The sequence below is a fragment of the Phalacrocorax aristotelis genome, chromosome 5 (assembly GCF_949628215.1).
Source record: "Phalacrocorax aristotelis chromosome 5, bGulAri2.1, whole genome shotgun sequence".
NCBI classification, from domain to species: Eukaryota; Metazoa; Chordata; class Aves; order Suliformes; family Phalacrocoracidae; genus Phalacrocorax; species Phalacrocorax aristotelis.
The window spans coordinates 41,232,099-41,250,326 of NC_134280.1; the positions used below are offsets into that span (position 1 = coordinate 41,232,099).

General features: G+C 52.7%; 2 protein-coding genes across 4 annotated transcripts; both read left to right on the forward strand.

The window, feature by feature from the left end:
* The first annotated feature begins 4,592 nt into the window (after positions 1-4,592).
* On the forward strand, positions 4,593-9,942 carry LOC142057663 (putative methyltransferase DDB_G0268948). Of its 3 annotated transcripts, none has more exons than XM_075094086.1 (7): positions 4,593-4,677; positions 6,266-6,394; positions 6,668-6,828; positions 7,088-7,301; positions 7,942-8,042; positions 8,795-8,932; positions 9,509-9,942. In XM_075094086.1, the coding sequence occupies exons 2-7, from the start codon at positions 6,284-6,286 to the stop codon at positions 9,597-9,599; spliced, it is 816 nt and encodes a 271-aa protein (XP_074950187.1). In that variant the 5' UTR covers positions 4,593-4,677; positions 6,266-6,283; the 3' UTR covers positions 9,600-9,942. The 3 variants fall into 3 exon arrangements, with proteins under 3 accessions (XP_074950187.1, XP_074950184.1, XP_074950186.1); XM_075094083.1 differs by lacking the exon at positions 4,593-4,677 and adding an exon at positions 4,965-5,048; XM_075094085.1 differs by lacking the exon at positions 4,593-4,677 and adding an exon at positions 5,450-5,550.
* A 5,907-nt stretch (positions 9,943-15,849) lies between these two features.
* LOC142057112 (interferon lambda-3-like) lies at positions 15,850-17,221 on the forward strand. The gene is made up of 5 exons (XM_075092583.1): positions 15,850-16,011; positions 16,278-16,355; positions 16,528-16,671; positions 16,786-16,866; positions 16,979-17,221. Exons 1-5 carry the CDS (start codon positions 15,850-15,852, stop codon positions 17,072-17,074), a joined length of 561 nt encoding a protein of 186 aa, XP_074948684.1. The 3' UTR covers positions 17,075-17,221.
* The last annotated feature ends 1,007 nt before the right edge of the window (positions 17,222-18,228 follow it).

Consider the following 18,228-nt stretch of genomic DNA (forward strand, 5'->3'; position numbering starts at 1 on the left):
GATGCTCGTTTCAGCTGGGGCGCGAGGGCCGGAGGCTGTGAACACAACACAGTGTGTTGCATTTGCGGCCTCCAGCCCTCGCGCCCCAGCTGAAACGGGCCATCGCTGGCTGTTGCAGCGTGCCAGGAAGCAGAAGTCCCCCTTTTCCAATCCTCTGCACCACTATGCTTCCAGGTTTCTTCCCACTTGGCTTTTGGGACACAGGGCTGTGATCCTGGGAACCGCAATGGGAAATGGGCAGGGGACGATGGACTCAGCCATCTCTCAGCACAGGGTTTTTTGGAGGAAGAAGAGCCTAAAAGATTGCTTCCTTCCCTTATATTTCTCCCTTTCTTACAATGAATATTCTATATCAGGCCTAGCTCAGACCTCAGGGAAGAAGAAAATAACTTAAACACTGAATTAAGATGGTCCTGGATCTTGTTTAATCACCACAGGTTTGATTACATTTCAGAACAGACCATCAAGCATCATCCAGTCCCCAAAGCAATTGCTCTAAGTGTGGTTGGCCACACACGTCCCAGAGTCATTTTAGTACACCAGCTTCTTGACACCGCTGAATTTTTTGCTTATCCCAGCAGATATAATAATATAAACTATTATATCCTCCTGCCCAGCGCATGCACACAAGGAAAGGTGAAATAAAATCAATTTGCACTCACGTTTCTCCCCCTCTTTTTAATTCCAGGGCTTGTTAATTCATCACCAGTGAGTTTATGGTCCCTTGGATGCCCAAGAGGCCTGGATAGCAAAGCTCTGCACTAGACAAGGCACAAGCACTTTGTAACAGCGTTACAAAATGCCCTAAATGAACATTTAGTTGCCTCAGGGACTTCATAGCATCTGAATCCAGCCCTAGTGAGGTTTCCCTGATGGTTATTCCACACTGGGAGATCAAGTGCGGAGGCTCACAGACTGCTGCCAGGGTGGAGAAGCAGCCAGGGGCAGAAGGGGGAATTCAGCTGGGGCACATTTAGGAGGAGTCAACAAAACTGCATAGGCACTGCAACCATCTCACACAAACCCAGGCAGCATCAGTGGTGGCTTCCCATATGGACTTGTCTCCCCTCTCCAATTCTGTATCCTCCAGAGGAGACAGGAGGTGGGAAACCTCCAGACACTTGGCTGCAGGGGCTGGAGCTGGAGGCAGAGGTCCTTGGTGCTTCTCAGCTATTGCAGAAGGGCTGGCTGAGGTGTCTTCACATCTGATGCTCTCCGAAAAGCACTGGGGCCCAAGAGTCCTCCATCTCTTTCTGAGATCTTGCTTGCTCTCAGGTGTCTAAAAATAAACATTTCTGGTAAGGGGATGGGAAACCCCCTGCCAAAATATGGGTGGGCTACTTCTCCTGCCCAGGTCCAGCCCTCCCTACAAGTTGCTGCATTAGGAACTTCGGACAGCAACAAATTTCAACAGCAAAAGCTGACAGCACAACAAAGCTGATGGGACCTCCCTAGTGAGGCCACATTTGGAGTACTGTGTCCAGTTTTGGGCCCCCCAGTTTAAGAAGGACAGGGAACTGCTTGAGCAAGTCCAGCAGAGAGCTACCAAGATGATCAGGGGGCTGGAGCATCTCCCTTATGAGGAAAGGCTGAGACACCTGGGTTTGTTCAACCTGGACAAGAAAAGACTGAGGGGGGAATCTCATCAATGCTTATAAATATCTAAAGGGCAGGTGTCTAGAGGATGGGGCTGGACTCTTTTCAGTGGTGCCCAATGACAGGACAAAAGTCAATGGGCACAAGTTGGAACACAGAAAGTTCCACCTGAACATGGGAAAAACTTTCTTTCCTGTGAGGGTGCCAGAGCAGTGGCACAGGCTGCCCAGGGAGGTTGTGGAGTCTCCTTCTCTGGAAATATTCAGAACCAATCTGGATGCATTCCTGTGCCCCCTGCTCTAGGTGTACCTGCTCAAGCAGGTTGGACGAGATAATGTCCAGAGGTCCCTTCCAACCCCTACCAGTCTGTGATTCTGTGATCCTGTCAGGAACCAGCTGTGCCTGCAAACACCCAAATCACCATCTGGTACTTTCGCATCGGCCACTTTGGGAGCCCACTCAGCCAAGAGGGCTGCAACGCTGGATTGCGGTGCCACCATGGTGAGTTGGGACACTCAGGTCTGTTTAAGGGCATCGGGTAATGAGAGATCAATGGCCCTACAGTTACAGATGAATGGGAGGCAATGATAAGCTTTCAAAAAAAGGCTCTGAAAAAGGACCCTCTGGTCCCTGCATGGGGAACAGGAGATGTCAGCATGCTCCACCACAGATTCTCACCTGACTTCTTAATTTAATTTCATTCATCGGCTCCACAATCAGTCTTCCCATCTTCCTAAATTGAAAAGTGAAATCATGGGAGAAGGATTTGTTTCATATTGTTTCCAGAAGATCCCAGCACTGCTGCTTTGCTCCCAGCCAGGGCTTTCAGCTCCCCCATGCGCCGTGCATCAATCATTCATACGGGAAGATTTATGGCAGGATGAGCTAAGGGGGGAGGTAGGATTTCAAAGTCGAGGATGCTCTGCCTCCACAGACTTTCTCATCTGCCCTTGAGCTTGCCCCCACCTGCCTTTATTTCTTCTCCAACGTTTTGTGTGCTTGAGCACAAGAATATCCAGCTGACACATCCGCTGCTGTTACAAGGATCCGGCAATTGGCTCTGACATTCACTTGCACAGGCGCGGATGCACTTTCCCCAAAATAGTCAATACTGCAAAGATTCCCTTCTCCCTCCCCTCTCCCTCGCTGGTTGATCTACTGGGTCTCTCTTTGACCCGGGCTCTCTTTTCACATGAGCACTGATTTTTTCTGGGTTGCAGGTGCCAGGAAGCAGGCAGGGACAGCCCCAATCCCAGCCAAGACTTGGAGGCACAGCTATAGCAGACACAGCCATACGATCAGCTGAGACATCCTTGATTTGCAGCTGAATCCCTTCCCTACAAGGAGACTTTATCCCATGCCCTGATGCTTGAAAGCTAAGAGAATTATGTTCTTCATTACTTTAAAGTCTGAGCCCTCTAGGTTTAAAAAGAGCCTTGTAGAAATACCAAGTATTTTCTGATCCCTTTATTCCTCATTGTGATAATAAACCTTGTCCCTTTTCCATCGGAGAACAAATAAACAGGACAAAGTCTCTTGAGAGCTGAAGCCTTCCTGGGGTCTTAAAAGCAAATAACTTTCTTCACAAAGTAAGAGAAATATCACTGGCTTCTTCACAGTGTAAATAACCCGGTGACAGAGCCAGAAGTGATGCTCTGTGGAGCAGGCGCCTTGAATGTTTTGCCCATTTCCCCTTGGGCGCGGTGGTCCCATTACGTTTTCATATCACCACTACCTTCTTGGTGGGAGGGTGTCCAGGGCGGGGACATTGTCACCATATTTATTTGTTCCTAGTGAGCAGAAGCCTGCTGGTTATAGAATTTTTTGACTCCTTGGTGTAGTTATCCCCTAAATACATGTCCCCAAGTTCCAAGGCTGTCAGGTAGGAAGGAGGACAGTGACTTTTTCAGTATCTCACATTATCCTTTCCTGTGTTAAGGTTAGGGTTTGGAGGTCTATTGATTCAGGACCCGCCATATAATTTAAATCCTCAGGGTCTGTAATTCTGGGGAAGAAGCTGGTGGGAAGATCCCAGGGTGCTTTGGTATTCCTTAAAGCCCCCAGATTTAGTAAGTGGGCTGGTAGGGATGATGGACATTGTCCAATTCTCTATGCCTGGGGTATAACCAGCGTTTGGGCTAAGGCTCAGCAATCCAAAGGTTGAGGAGATCAATTTATTGCTGCATGATGCAGGGCCACCAGAGAGTAATTGTCATTTAGGGAATAGAATAGAGCTGGGGTAGGAAGTCAAAGGCATCTGAATCCAGTGTGACGAAGGCTGGGAGAGCTTAGAAAAGGACTGGGCTACAGCCCATGCCTAGTTCACATTTTCTTTTACTGTGGGTGTTTGTCTCAGCTGTACCCAGAGGATAATCAGATGTCATCTGCATATCGCCCATAAGAGCAGCCCATGCTATGGGTACCGCAGAGTTAGGAAGAGGGCAGGTGACTGAAACCCAGGACATCATCCCTTCCTGTCTGCATTCATGTTCTCAGCAAAGTACAGGCAAAATTAGGGTATCTAAACCCCAAATAGGCCGGACACTTGCCAGATGCTGCAGGACACTTCAGGTTATGAACATGCAGGGACCTTTGGTACTTGTGTTGTGTCTTATCTCGGTGCAGTGATGCACCAAGACAATTATGCAGCAGGTTATCCAAATGATTTCATCAGGACACAAGCCCAGAAACTTCAACCTGTGCTTTGATTCAGCAAACTGCTTCAAGGTGGCCTCTATCTTTGTCCCCTGGATACATTCCACTGATTTCTCTTAAAATCAGGAGAGGCTTAAAGGCTGTGCTGATTAGCAGAGATTCACAAGTGCTGTGCAAAATACAAACTGAAGTGAACATGCTTCAAGTGAACCATGGCTCTGCTGGCTTCAGCTGTATGTAATAAGCATTACTCTAGTGCGTGAAAGGGTAAAATCCTGCCCCAAATCAGGGGAGGGGCTTTGCCTAGTCCTTAAATACCAACGCTCTGTCTTCTTAAAGCTAGTGCTGGGGTTACAAAGGCTCTGTTTATGCTTTTTCTCTTTCTGCTGGATAACAGGACGGGAATTGCAGTACTGCCAGACCTCAGTAAGTATGGCTTTGGGTGCCTGCAGCGTTTGAATCCTGTTCTGCTACCTCACAGCACCTGCTGGCCTTCACGTCTGCTTCCCGGCACGCGCAGGGCTGCTGAGCATCCCCCGGTTCGTGGGTGTTTTGATTAACGCCCACAGAAACTGCGTAAAGGCGAAGGCTGGGCTCTGGGCTCCAGGACCTCGGTGGGATGGGGGCTTTGGAAGCTGCCTGCCAGGTTTCGCTCCCTCCCCACCCCACGGGGGAAGCACCGGGCCCCGGCCGACCGCCCGGGGCTGGCGGCACTGGGGGCGGTGCCTGCCTTCCCCTTTAGCCGGAGCTCTGAACTAGGAGGCACTGGGAGGAGCTCCGGGCAGGGGCTGCAGGCGGTAAGAGGAGGGGTGAAGCTGCCCGGGGCGGCTCGCTGGTGGGAGGGGGCTTCTCCGAGCATAGGGAAAGCACCTGGAGGACTCCCTCCAAACAGGATTTGGTAGGGTTGCTGCCCACTGTTGGGAGCGTCTAGTCTGGAGCTGGCTAAGCCACTACCTAGCTCACATCTCTTCTTGCGCCACAAGTTATATTAACACTTTATTGCCTGGTGGTGGATATTTGTGTGCCGCTTGGCAAACGCTGTTGCTGCGTCCTTTGGCCCACCTTGCTCTCTGTGAGCGTGCAAGAAGATGCAGTTGCCTGTCAATGAGGCAGGGTGTCCTTCTGGCAGGCTCCGGGTGGGGGGGGTGTGTGTGTCTGTCATCAGCCCACGGAGCTGTTGCTGTCTCAGACGCTGCCTGCTCGGGCACTGAGATAAACAGGATACGGCCGAGAGCCTTGCGGCGGGCGGAGAGCAGCATGCCGGCAGCCGCTGGGCCTCGGCCCGCGGGACCCTGCCTGGTGGGCGCAGGGACCGGCCGCTCTGTAGCGGCCTGCGGGGATTGAACGGATGGGCAAGCGGGGCAGCCCTGCGCGCCGCAGGAAAGCAGCGCCGGCGGCCGGGCCGGTGGCGCTGAGCTGGCGGGAGGCCTGAGGGGCCCTGCCGCGGCGCCAGCCTTGCCTCTGCGCGGGGTTCTGGGTGGTGGGGTTAGCGGGGCTCTGCGTTTAAAGGAGATTTTGAGCATCTCTGGGGCAGGAAGGGGTGAAAAAATATTGAACAGTTCAGACAGCACAGGATGGAGTTGCCGTGATTGTGTTGCTAATATCAAAATGCTGATTTTTTTTTAAAAAAAAAAAAAGCTACAGACGAAACTTTGTTAGGTTTTTTGTGATGCTCTGCTCAGTCCCCCAAATTCACAGATATTCCAGCTGTAATGGTGACTTATTTCAGAAGACACCCAGGTGTGTGGGGAGAACAAAGGAATAAGGAGAAGAGTTCAAAAACCTAGGAAGTTTTCCCTTATCAGTTGCTGCAGGGTTGCTTCTGCAGTTACGTTACACCTGTGGGAGGGATGCTGGGAGAGCAGGCTCACGCTCCCTTGCTGGAGCCTTGTGGACAAAGTCCTCCCCAGCTCCCTGCCAGGAGCTGGAGACTTTAGCACCTGTGGTCACAAGCCAAAGCAGCAGGAAGAGTTTGATCCTGTAGTGACAAACCTGGCTTGCTGCTTCCCCCCAGGTGTGAGGTCACCCAAGCATGGCCACCCAGATGTTCGAGGGGAGAGGGCATGCAGCCATTTACCAGAAATACAGGTTCGCGCCAGGCAGAGAGCTGCAGCAAACCATCCTTGCCTACTTACAGGAAAAGGTGAGCTGGGTATGGCCAGGCTGCAGGAAAAAACAAGGTAGTAGTATTTGTGAGTAGTAGTATTTACCTTGTTGGGAGCGTTACCTTGGTTGGTGTTATGGGGAAGAATACATCAATAGATGTAAGATAAGGCAAGATGTGGGCGTAGAAGGGCCTTTCCAGGGGTTGTGCCATGCTGAGGCCATTCCTGTGTGGACACTGGGTGAAGGAATGGGGTAAAAAGCACAGAAACTGGGTGGCTGCCTGCTGAGATGCATCTGCTCCTCCCTGCAGAGGGCAAACCCTGTTGAACTGGTGGTGGATGTCGGCTGCGGGTCTGGACAAGGCACCCGCTTCCTTGCAGAGCACTTCAGGAAGGTGGTGGGAACGGACATCAGCGAAGCGCAGATCCAGGAGGCCAGGGACACCCCCTCCCTGCCCAATGTCTCCTACCTGTGAGTGTTGGGGCAGCGATCTCAGCTGAAGGCAAAATTCAGGCCCTCGCACAGAGGTGGTGTTTTGTGAGTATGATTGTTGTAAGAGCCAGCTGGCACCAAAGACAATACCATTTGGTGGGATTTCTGGTGTGAATGGGTGTTATCCTAAATTTACAGTAGCTGTGTCATCCCGAACACTCATTATCAACTTGACTTCATGTCCTACTCCTTAATTCCCATATTATACACTGCCTTTTTTTCCCTTTCCCCCTTCCAGCGTCTGCCCTGCAGAGGAGCTGCCATTCGAGGATGCCTCGGTGGACCTCCTGACTTCATTTACAGCTGCGCACTGGTTTGATATCGAGAAGTTCATGAGAGAAGCGAACCGGGTGGTTAAGCCAGGTGGTTGCGTGGTAATCAGCACCTACACTGTGGACATGAGTCTGCGCTATGGAAACTGCTCCCAAAACCTGACCAAAGTCTTCAGGGAGGTGAGATGATGAAACCTAAACCTTGGGGCTTCCTTTCCTGGGCTGGGCAGGGGGAAATGTGTAGTGCCTGGATGCAGAGAGGAAAAGCAATGTGTTCGGGGCATATAACTAGAGGACTCCTGTTACAGGATGGGGCAGAGGGATGGTTAAATACAAGGACAAGGTTGAGATGAGGTGTTAGTGGTTCCCACACAGTGCTGGGGCTGCCTGGGAGAGAAGAGGGACATCAGAACTAGTAGGGCAGACTTTCATGTGTTGAGAAGGGCTGTGGAGCAGACTTGGGGGGCTGGTATCGTGAAAGACTTCTGTCACCCTGATCACAGTGAAAAGAATGGGAAGCAGAAACTGTTTGGAAAGAGGTTTTCTTGGTGATCTTTCTTGACAATGAGTGCTTTAACAACTCACTAAAAGGAGACTTTCCACTAGGAGGAACAGCAGTGTAGAGGACAGAACCCTTATCTCTATAACAAAATAGGGTCCTTGAATTCTTGACGCTGAACAGGATTTTGGTGAATTTAAATGCAAGGAGTATTTTAAAAAAATACATGTATGAATGAATCTGATCTAGGGCTAAGCAAACCTGAGTTAAGCAGAAACAGAGCTTCAAGTGGGTTTATTTTTTAATATGCTGCCTTTACAGTCCTGGGACCTGCTTTTGAAATACTCTCATAATAGAATAAAACTTGTCTTGGAAGACTACAAAGAGATCTTTGAGGCCTTGCCGTTTCCAGACAAGAAGAGGTGAGCAAAAACTCCTCAACACAGCACCGGGAATGGATAGAGGTGTTGTCTCAGCTCCTCAGCGGGGCTGCTGTGCCACTGGCCCAGCGAGGGCAGAAGGGAGCTGGGGTTTGCCGGAGCAGGTGGCTGCTGGGTTTCAGCAAATGCCTTTGCATCATGACAGACCCATGTGTCTGCATTTCCACTCCATTAGATTTATGCAGCTCTATGCTGGGCCAGCAAACGTCTAGGGGCTGCAAGGACCCTTCCTGCTCAAGGCAGAATTGGGTTAGATTTTTTGTTGGTTTATGATAATTTGAGTTTTCTGTGAAGGTGACTTCACAGATGAAGGGGAAAACTGGAGGGAGAGAGAACCTGCCCCAGACCACTTAGGAGCTGGCATCTTCCTCCCCACCGAGGCGTGGTGCAGGGACTGACTCTCCAGGCAAAAAGGATGTGTTGGCAGCAGTGTTGCAAAGGTGTTGGTGTCCTGGCTGCTGAAGGGGGATGGGCTTTGTGGGTAGGCCTGTGCTGAAAGGGCTGTTCAAGTCACAGGCTACATTAGATGGTCCCTGGGACCATCTTGGCTTCTCCATAGTGCATCAGTTAGAGCTCCTGACCCACCAAATGCCATAATGGGATGTTGTTTCCATCCATGGGACCTCTGATGGTGTCAAGTATTTCATTTACCACCACCTCAATCTGCTGTCCTTTTTCCATGGCTTTTGAGATTTAACTTACCAATGTTCCTTTCTTCCCTGTCCCCCTTCTAGAATCACTGATATCTTTGACAAAATTCCCATGACAGTTGCTGGCGTGGTTGGTTACCTGGAGTCTGTGTCTCCATATCAAGCCTTTATGAAGAATGACCCCGAAGCTGCAAAATCCCTCCTCCAAGAGACTGAAAAGAGGTGAGAAAACTGCTTGGGAAAATGAGCAGGACATGGAAAACGCCTCTTTCACAGTGAATGAAGAGTGAGGTTGTGGGGACCCCTTCAAAGCTGAAAGTGAGCTGTGCAGTGATATGTTTCCCTCCTTCCCCCCAGATGTGGATGGATACTTGTCAGAGCAGATCCTCAGCTGCTCACAGCACAACTGACCTCAGTTTAAGTCAGTTGACTTTAAAGTCCATGTAGCTGTATGGTGTTTTTGCACTGATGAACCCACGCATCCTCATGTCAGAGGTGTCTTGAGTTTCTTTGCCTCCCTCTCAATTAGCAGAGGGCAGGGAAAATATCAGAGGTTGCAACTTGAGCTATATTGGTCCACAGCAAGGGCCTGCTGCAAAGCTGGGGACGGGAGGCCTCCCTGTGCCTGCTAGTTTATTCATTGACCAGAACAACCCTTGTGCATGTGTTGGAAGCGTCTGCCATCAAGACCTCAGTGCTGTGGTGGACGAGGCTTATCTCTGGTTGTGGATGTTGCCCTGTATCAGGTGGGAGCTGGATGGGCAGAGCAAGAGACCCTTCCTCTGCTTCTTGTTTCAGGATGCTGGAGACAATGGGAGTTTCTTCTCGTGACACCCCAGTGGAGTTCTGGGTGAGGCACGTCTGTGTGCTGGGGTACAAGGGATGGTGAGAGGAAAACCATTCTCCTGATCTGGTGCTGGAAGGGAAGGAAAAAGTGGGTTGTCTCCTAATACCCTGCTTGTAACCATCCTCATTCCTTGGGAAGGTTGATGCTGATTTTTGTGATTAAAATTTTGATCTTCTATGGAGAACAGACATGGGTTTATGCCTGCTCTCAGTTCCTGTCTATGGTGATCCCCTGGTCTGCCCAGGGCTGTGCCATCAGCGCTAGAAGTGTCCAGTTTCAGACTCTGGTGGTTGGATTGCACGTGGGTATGACAATCTCAGTAATGGCTGAGAAACTTGCTGCATTTATTACACAATTAACAATAATAAAGGCTGCGGAAAAAGTTGCTTGTGGCTCTACAACCTCTCTTAAAAAGAAGAGCACCTGCTGGGCTGGGAACAACTGCGCTTCATGGATGTTGCTTACCTGGGCCCTGAATGGCCTTCTCTTTTGCAGGGTAGATGGGGTTTGGGTAGAAAGGGCCATTTGCCCCTTTTCCTGCCCAGGTTAAGCTAGTTGTGTGCAGTCTTTGAAGGCCAAGTTGCAAAGGTGCTGTTCTCATGCACTACATGACTCCGTTCCTGGTGCCTTGCTGGCTGGCACAGGTGTATCAGCAGCTTATCAAGGCCAGGTTTACCCAGTGCTGTGCCAGTGCTGCTGCTTTGGCCCTGGTGAGGTTACTCACCCCTTGGCTCAGGAGCTGTTCTGGGATCACTGCCGTAGAGTGCGGGTTTGTGCTCCCCTCAGCCCGAGTGCTATTGCTCACCCATGCTACAGGGACAAGATCCGTGTCTGTGTTTTGGGGAGGGGTAGGTGGAAAAAAAAAAGGGTCTGAAGCTGGATGCAGCCCAGCACAGGTCCCCTCCTGTTTGTTTTCTGGAGACTTTGTCCAGGTGCAGCCTCTGCAGGGGCCTTTCCCTTTCCTGTAATTCTTGCCCTGACACCAGGCTGTGGTCTCATTCTGTTACACCTTGGTGGGTTACTTAGGAAGGCAGAAGTGATGCCTTTGCCTGTTCCCCCGCCCCCCCCCCCCCCCCCCCCCCCCCCCCAAAAAAAAAAAAAAAAAGCACCTGGAGAGAGGCTTATAGGGGCTGAAGGTGCTTCAGCTGTGGTCCTGGGGCTCTTGGGTATGGTACTGCCATGGGTGTAGAGACTGAACTGCCTCAGCTTGGTGAAGGTGCTTAACCCTAGGCCTATCTCTAGGGTCACTGAGTGCTGGCTCAGCTTGCCCAGGCTGGGAAGCAAAGGCTTTGACCCCACTTGGTGGCTCCTGGGAGGGTGGTGGGGTCTCAGGAGGACAGCTATGGGGAGGAAGGTGCTGATGCTAGGCTGGTCTCTGTGTCCATGGCCATATACTGGAGAAGACATCATCGAGTGGTGATGCTGGATCAAGCCCTGCTGCATGTCATTGGTAAAGAGGCTGCACCAGGTGCATGTTGTGGCTGGGTGAGCAGCACCCATAAAAACCTCCCTTGCTGGGTGAGAATGGGGCTGGTGGCTTGCCATCTCCTGCAGAAGCACTAGAGGTCTCTCCCTGCCTGGGACTGCACCAGATGATTCAGCTACTGGGAGGTGGATGGCCTGTGAAACCACCTGGGCAGGGGAAGCCCCAGCTTGGCTGGCAGGACTTGTCCTGGGAAGGTGCATCCTGCAGCTGTGCCTGAGCAGGGAGGTGTCAGAAAGACTCTAGCAAAAAGTGTGTGCTTGGTTCCCCCCCCCCCGTTTAAACTTAAAACAGTCTGTTTAAATCTGCTCACTAATTAACTTTGCAATTAACAGCTCTTCCCTCCCTGGCATTGTTGGCAGGGTGCTCGGTGCATCCCCTAGGATGATGCAGTGGGTGACCGGCTGTGATGTAACACCAGGGATTGCATCACCGATGTGCTTGGGCACGGTGTCAGCAGTGAGGGGCATTCGGAGCAGCACAAACCAGCCTGATGCCGTGGCAGCTGCTGCAGATGGCACATGCTGCGTGGCGACGATGGGTTATGGGGGTGCATAGTGGGGCTGGCAGCACTTTGGCACTGGCACCCAAGGCTGGTGGGGATGTGTCCAGTGACAGCTGCTGAGCAGAGGCCACCTGATGTCCTGTGCCATGGGGCCACAGGATGGGCTCCCGCACATCACCCAGGCTGGGTTGTCTTGTTGTTGGTTTGTTCTTTTTAAAGCTGGCTTTTTGAGTGTGTTTTTTCTTATTTTTCCTTTTTGTTTTCTAAGACCAGTGACTTTAGCACGAGCTGGTTACTCCCAAACCGAGCTGTCTGGCTCCAAAAGGGGTTGGAAAGGAGCAATCTTCTCCTTGCCACCCTGTGCCAGGACGTAGCTTGCAGCCAAGGCTTTTCCACCCTCGTGCCACATGGTGGCTGATGAGTCACAGGGCAATTGCCTCATCTGACGCTGGTGCCAGCCCTGCCCATTTTCGCTTTCCTTCTTGCTGCCAGGACCTACTGCACTCCTGGGATTTCTTGCCCTGAGCAAGTTTAAGTGGCTCCAGCTCACTGGGCTGCGTGAATCTGAGGAGGAGGCCCCATCGTTGTAATCTGTGACACATTCCTGGCACAGTGCTATCGGCAGTCATCGCTCCAGCCACAGACCCTGCGGACCCTGGCAGGCATGGCATGGTGTCCTCAGCCCACGCCAGCGTTGGGGGACCCTCCGCTGTTGTGGCAGGAGCCGGCGCTACTGCAGTTTGGAGGATCTGTGCTAAATGCGGCTAGGCTTCACCCGCCAGGCTGGGGACCAGGGTATGGTGGAGCATGGCGTTGCTGTGTGAGACACTTGCTGTTATGCTGATTCCCAGGATGGGAAGGCAACATCCTGTCAGGGAACAGCCCTTGTTGCTGCTCAGCCAGGCACGGACAGGCTTGGCTACAGCTGGTGGGAAGTGAGGTACAAACATCTGAGCCCAGCACCCAGGCGATCTTTAAGTTTTCATCATGGCTGTCCTAATTGCCAGGGGTGCTAAGCTGGCAGCCCCAGCTTCCCTGCTCAGCTTTCACTTTTCCTTTGGTGCCTTGGGATCTCCTTTCTCTTGTGTGAAGAGATTAGGTTTCACTTTACTTCTCCAACCAGCAATAACATCTGGGAGATAAAAGCTGCAGTGATGGGGAAGAGGAGCCAAAGGATCTGGGTTCTGCAGGGATGTGATGCTGCTCTGAGACCTGACAGGTGACCTGAGAGTGTCCCCGGCGCCATCCTCAGCTGGGGCCAGCCTCACATGGGGTGACCTTCCAGCCCCTCTGGGAGCACAAGGCTTCAGGTGGGGGGCTGTTCCAGCACAGCAGGCGGTGGACATCACTGGCCAGGTGCTGGGGACCCTGCTTCAGACCTGCTGGTGTCCACTGTGCATCCAACATGGGTGCTGAAACACCCCAGTGTGGCTCATACCTTGGTCTGGAGGAAGAAATACCCTGTGGTGCCTGTCCCATGAGCCAGCCAGGCTCCACCCTGAGGCAGCACCAGGCCCCCCCCTCCCCCCCCCAGGGCCAAGTTCATTTTTATACCTTTCAGGGTTTTTGGCTAAGGTGCTGCCTATTCCAGCTGAGCTGTGTCTCACTTGGGTGACGTATGTGAAGTTAGTTATGCTGGTTTGGACTTTAATTTCATAGTTGTATTGAATGTGAACTTGGTGCATTGAATAAAAATTATTATTCTAAATCTGTGCATTTCTTTAATGGGAGAGAGAGGTCCTGGTCACCAAGAGCACAAATGGAGGACCTGAGTTCTGGCTGGGGCTCAGGCTTTTAATTACTGCCCTTGCACAACCTGCTGCAGTGGGGGAGGCAGCCTGGTCTGGCAGCAATACCTGTGACTTGCTGTGAAGGGAAATGCTGTGTGCACTGTGCCTTTGGGATTTAGTGCTGGGTCTTGGTATCCCTGGCTCTTTGCCAAGTTGCATCTCCAACTAGTTTGGTCCAAGCTGAGCTAGCCACTGCCCAAGCCCCACTGATCCCTGTCTGCTCGTCTTCATGTCCACTGTGGTTTTCCAGGAAAGAGCTGAGCTCTCTGAGATGCTGCTGAGGCAGGGGAAGGGCTTAAGGAGGGCTGGATAGATCCTGCATGTCAACAACCGGTCCTGCTTAACCTCTTCATTAATGATCTGGAAGAAGAGGCTGACTGTACAAGCTGTGTACCAAGTTAACTGATGACACCAAACTGGGAGGAGTGTGTTACACACCAGAGGGTGGTGCTGCCAGCCAGAGGGACCTCAGCAAGCTGGAGAAATGGGCTGACAGGAACCTCATGCAGTGCAACGAGGGGAAGTGCAAAGACCTGCACCTGGGGAGGAACATCCCCAGGTACCAGCACATGCTGGGGACCGTCCAGCTGGAAAGCAGCTTGGCAGGAAAGGCTTTGGGGGTCCTGGCGGACACCAGGTTGAACATGAGCCAGAAATGTGCCCTTGTGGCAGAGAAGGTGCGTAGTATCCAGGGCTGCACTGGGAGGAGTTTCCAGCAGATCAAGGGAGGCGATCCTTCCCCTCTACTCACCCACTGGTGAGGCCACCCCTGGAGTACTGGGTCCAGTTCTGGGCTCCCCAGTGTGAGAGACAAATGGACAAACTGAAGAGAGTCCAACAAAGAGCCATGAAGATGATGAAGCAACCGGAGCATCTCTCCTGTGAGGAGATGCTGAGAGCACTGGGGCCGTTCAGCCTGGAGAAGAGAAGGCTCAGGGGCTCTTGGTGGTGCGTATTGACAGGGCAGCAGGCAATGGGCACAACCTGAAACACGTGGAAGTCCAGCGAACCACAAGAAAATGCTGTACAATGAGGGTCGTCAAATGCCAGAACAGGTTGTCCAGAGAGGCTGCGGAGTTGCCATGCTTGGATATATACAGAACTGGACGACGTCCTGGGCAACCTGCACCAGCTGACCCCACCAGAGCAGGGGTTGGACTGGACGGTGCCCAGACGTCCCAGCCCACCTCCGTAACTTGGCACAGCACGTCTATGCTGGGCTCCCACCCGCAGGGGTATCTTTCCACAACCTTGGGCAAGAACTTTTCTTGTTTGCTTGGACTCCTTGAAGTCAGCAGTTTATTTACAAATATGAACATTAAAAATTGGGCACTGCAAAGTGCGTTTGTGCCTATTGCTGCATTACTGCATATTTGTTTTTTAGATACAGGTATTGCCCTAATTTTCTATAGATAATTCTTGTTGAACACATGAAACTAAAGGCACAGCAATGATGGCTTCACAGCGCAAGAGGTTACCTCCAGGGAAGGACGGGCTTCACTGAATGGCAGCTCTGTTCCTACTGTCAGCAGAGAGATGCCAATACATGATATTTGTGTTTCCAGGCTAAAGAAGGGGGAAGCCCCTGCCAGCTCTGCAGCGGCTGCTTGGGGGTGGCAGCCCTGCTCATCTGCGGCAGCCTCCCTGCACAACCCCACATCCTATCTGGAAGTGCTGCTGCTTCTTTCACCCTTTTTCCTGCTTTCATAGTGAGTCTGGTCCCTGAGGATAACACATACGTAAAGATCATGCCTGCAGTCTGCTCTGAGCAGTGCCTGCACCTGGCTGCTGCTTTCACCCCTTCCTGCCACAGCCGTTGCGCTGCGCTTCCCATGGGGAAACTGAGGCACAAACTGCCATGGATCAGGAGGCACCGAAACCCTCCCAGCCACCCCGAGCCCACTGTCCCTATGGGGCTGCGTGCCCGGGGGTGTCTGGCAGCTTTCGGCACAGTGCCAGGCTGGATTGTGCTCAGGCTTCCCCATACTTGCCGGCACCTCTGTGCCGCTTGAAGTGGCAGCGGCGTCCCCCACGTCGGGCTCCCTCAGAGGGGCACACACCGAAGGCAGACCCGGTGTCCCCGGGGCGCTGGGTGCGCTCGCCCTGTCGAGGCAGGCAGCAGGGCAGGCAGTGAGAGGCGGGCACTGCCCACACCTGCTGCACCTGCAGCTGCGGGATTCCCTCCGCTGCCGCTTTCGCTTTCCTCTCTCCAGAGCCACCAGGCCACGGATTTTCCTACCAATCTGAAAGCGCAATTGTGCTGGGCAGGCAGCATAAAAACCGGGGAGATGGGGCAGCAAGGCAGCCACAGTGAGAGACCTGAAGCACAGCTCCCTGGAACCGGCCACCAACCCAGCAGCCCTGCAGCCGAGAGAGCCACCTGCAGCAACACCATCAGGCATCTCTATATCAGGGATTTAGCGGATCTGGCCCGGAGTGCTCCAGTTCACCCTCTCTGGATTTTTGCATCGCAGCCCATTTTATCCCACACACCACTGAGCTCTCGTCAGCAAAATGTGGCACCTCGCCTTCATCCCACTGCTGGTGATGGCGTTGGGGGCCAGCCTCGGGGCTGCCTTCCCCCACGATGCCCTGAAGAACAGCTGCGGTCTGTCCAAGTACCAGTTCCTCGAGCCCCATGAGCTGAAGGCTGTGCGGAAGATGACAGAGCAGTTTGTGAGTACCGCTGGTAATGGGGGACTGTGGGCTGGCGGGGGGCAAGGCAGAGGGGTCGCTGAATTTGAAACCGTGGGTGACAAGGTGGATGGTTTCTGCAGCAGTATGGGGACGAGGAGGATGTTTTCCAAGGGAGCCTGGGGACAAGAAGGGTGCTGGGCCAAATTTTGTCCTGGTTTCAAACCCCTCAAGGATGACTGGGGTTGCACACCGTTGCCAGAAGTCAAGATGCAAGTGTGTTAATCTCTCTTGGTTTATGCCTGCAGGAAGACATCATGGGGCTTTCGGACCGCAAATGCAACGTCAGGCTCTTCCATCGGAAATGGAAGCCAGTAGAGCTGTCGGTAAGAGCAAGGAGATGTTTTAAAAATGGGGTACACACTCCCCCTCCAGCCGGTCCCTCCTCCACCTGCACCCCTGGGCAGGTCTTCGAGGAGGCACTCCCCCCCCCCCCATCCTCCAGCCCGCGGCCAGCCCTGGTGCCTCGGGTCCTAACCAGGATGCTTCTGCCCGCAGGTGCCCGACCGCGTGATGCTGGTAGAAGCCGAGCTGGACCTCGCCACCGCCATGCTGCGCCTCCCTGCTGACCCCACGTTTGCCGAGACACGCCAGCGGCCCCTGGCCTTCCTCACCCAAGCTCGGGAGGACCTACGAGGCTGTGTGAGTGCCACCACCCCCCCAAAACTCCCCGGCCCTGTGCCGGCTCAGTGGCCCTGGTGCTGGCAGCAGCGCCAAGGGGCATCGCCGGTCCTTACGTGGCTGCTTTTCTCGCAGGTGGCCACAGAGGCTCCTTCACATCAGCCCTCCAGGAAACTGAGGCACTGGCTGCAGAAGCTGCAGATGGCCAAGGAAACAGTAAGTCAGGCCAGCAGGGTGAGGGGCTTTTAGGGTGTCAGTGACCACGTGGCTGAGCAGGGCCCACCGCGCCCCAACTCCGGTGCTAACCCATCCCTTCTCCCCGCTGCAGGAGACTGCCAGCTGCCTGGAGACCACCGCCATCCTCCACCTCTTCCAAGTGCTGGAAGACCTGCGGTGTGCGGCCCGCCAGGAGAAATGCACTTAGCCCCCGCCGGCACAGCACTGCGCGGTGCTCACCAGCTCCAAAGGATGCCTTGAGGACTGGAAAAAATTATTTTTATTGTGTCACTGGATTGTATTTCCTACTTAAGCATTTTTCTTATTTATGTGAGCTCAGGGAGCAATTTTTTTTTCATAGTCTTAAATTATTGGTATTTATTGTGTATTTATAAATGGCTTGGGTAGAGATAAAGAAATGCCACTCCTGAAAGGTGCTGTTCGATGGAAATGAATGTATTTATTGGATATCTTTGTTTTGCTGGTTTTTAAAGCACTGACTGTTTTTAAGGAAATCTATTTTTTTACCTTCTATTTATTAGAGAGTATATTATGTATATTTGCCTGCATAAATTATTTTTTACATGCTATTTGATATGAAAAATAAAACAGATACCATAATCAGACAAGCTGCCGTCATATGTTTTCACTATGTTTTGTTCGAATGACATCCCTTCAGAAAAGCGAGTTATTGCGGGGGGTGAGGGAGGACATCGAGGTGAATTTTGAGCATTTGAAAATTCGCAAACTTTTGGTACTCGTGTTCGTCTCCAGCTGCCTGGCGGTGCACCCTGACCACCCCCTCGGGGTTTGCCCTGGTGGATGGATGGATGGACAGTGTTGTGGCTGGGGCTGTCCCTGCCCACTTGGGGACAGGAGCCCCCTGGCCACCCATGTCCGGGACAGATGCCGGTCTTGCGTGGTGTGTGCCGGGGCATGGAGCCTGGAGGAGCCCACGGCCTAATGTGACACTTGCATCCCAGCATGGGCCAGGTGAGCCTCCGAGTTTGGACATCCTGGGGGCTCCCAGAAGATTCCCTGAATGCTTTAACAACCAACCTGGAGGTCAGGAGGAACGAGGAGCTGGGGAAGGCAGGCACCCAGTGGGGAGAGGAAAAAAGGACCCATGAGCAGACCCAAACCTCATTTGATCTGTTTTTTCCCCAGGTCAGGGAGACGTTTCATTGGAGACAAGTCACCAGAGAAGGGGAGGTGGCAACATATATGTGTGCTGGCCACATTTGGATCGAGCCATCACCACAGCCTAGGGCCCACCCACAGCCTGGGGACCCCAAAGCCACAGGCTTTGGTGGCAGGAAGGAGAGGAGCACAGGAGAGCTGTCAGGCACTTCAGGTTGGGGT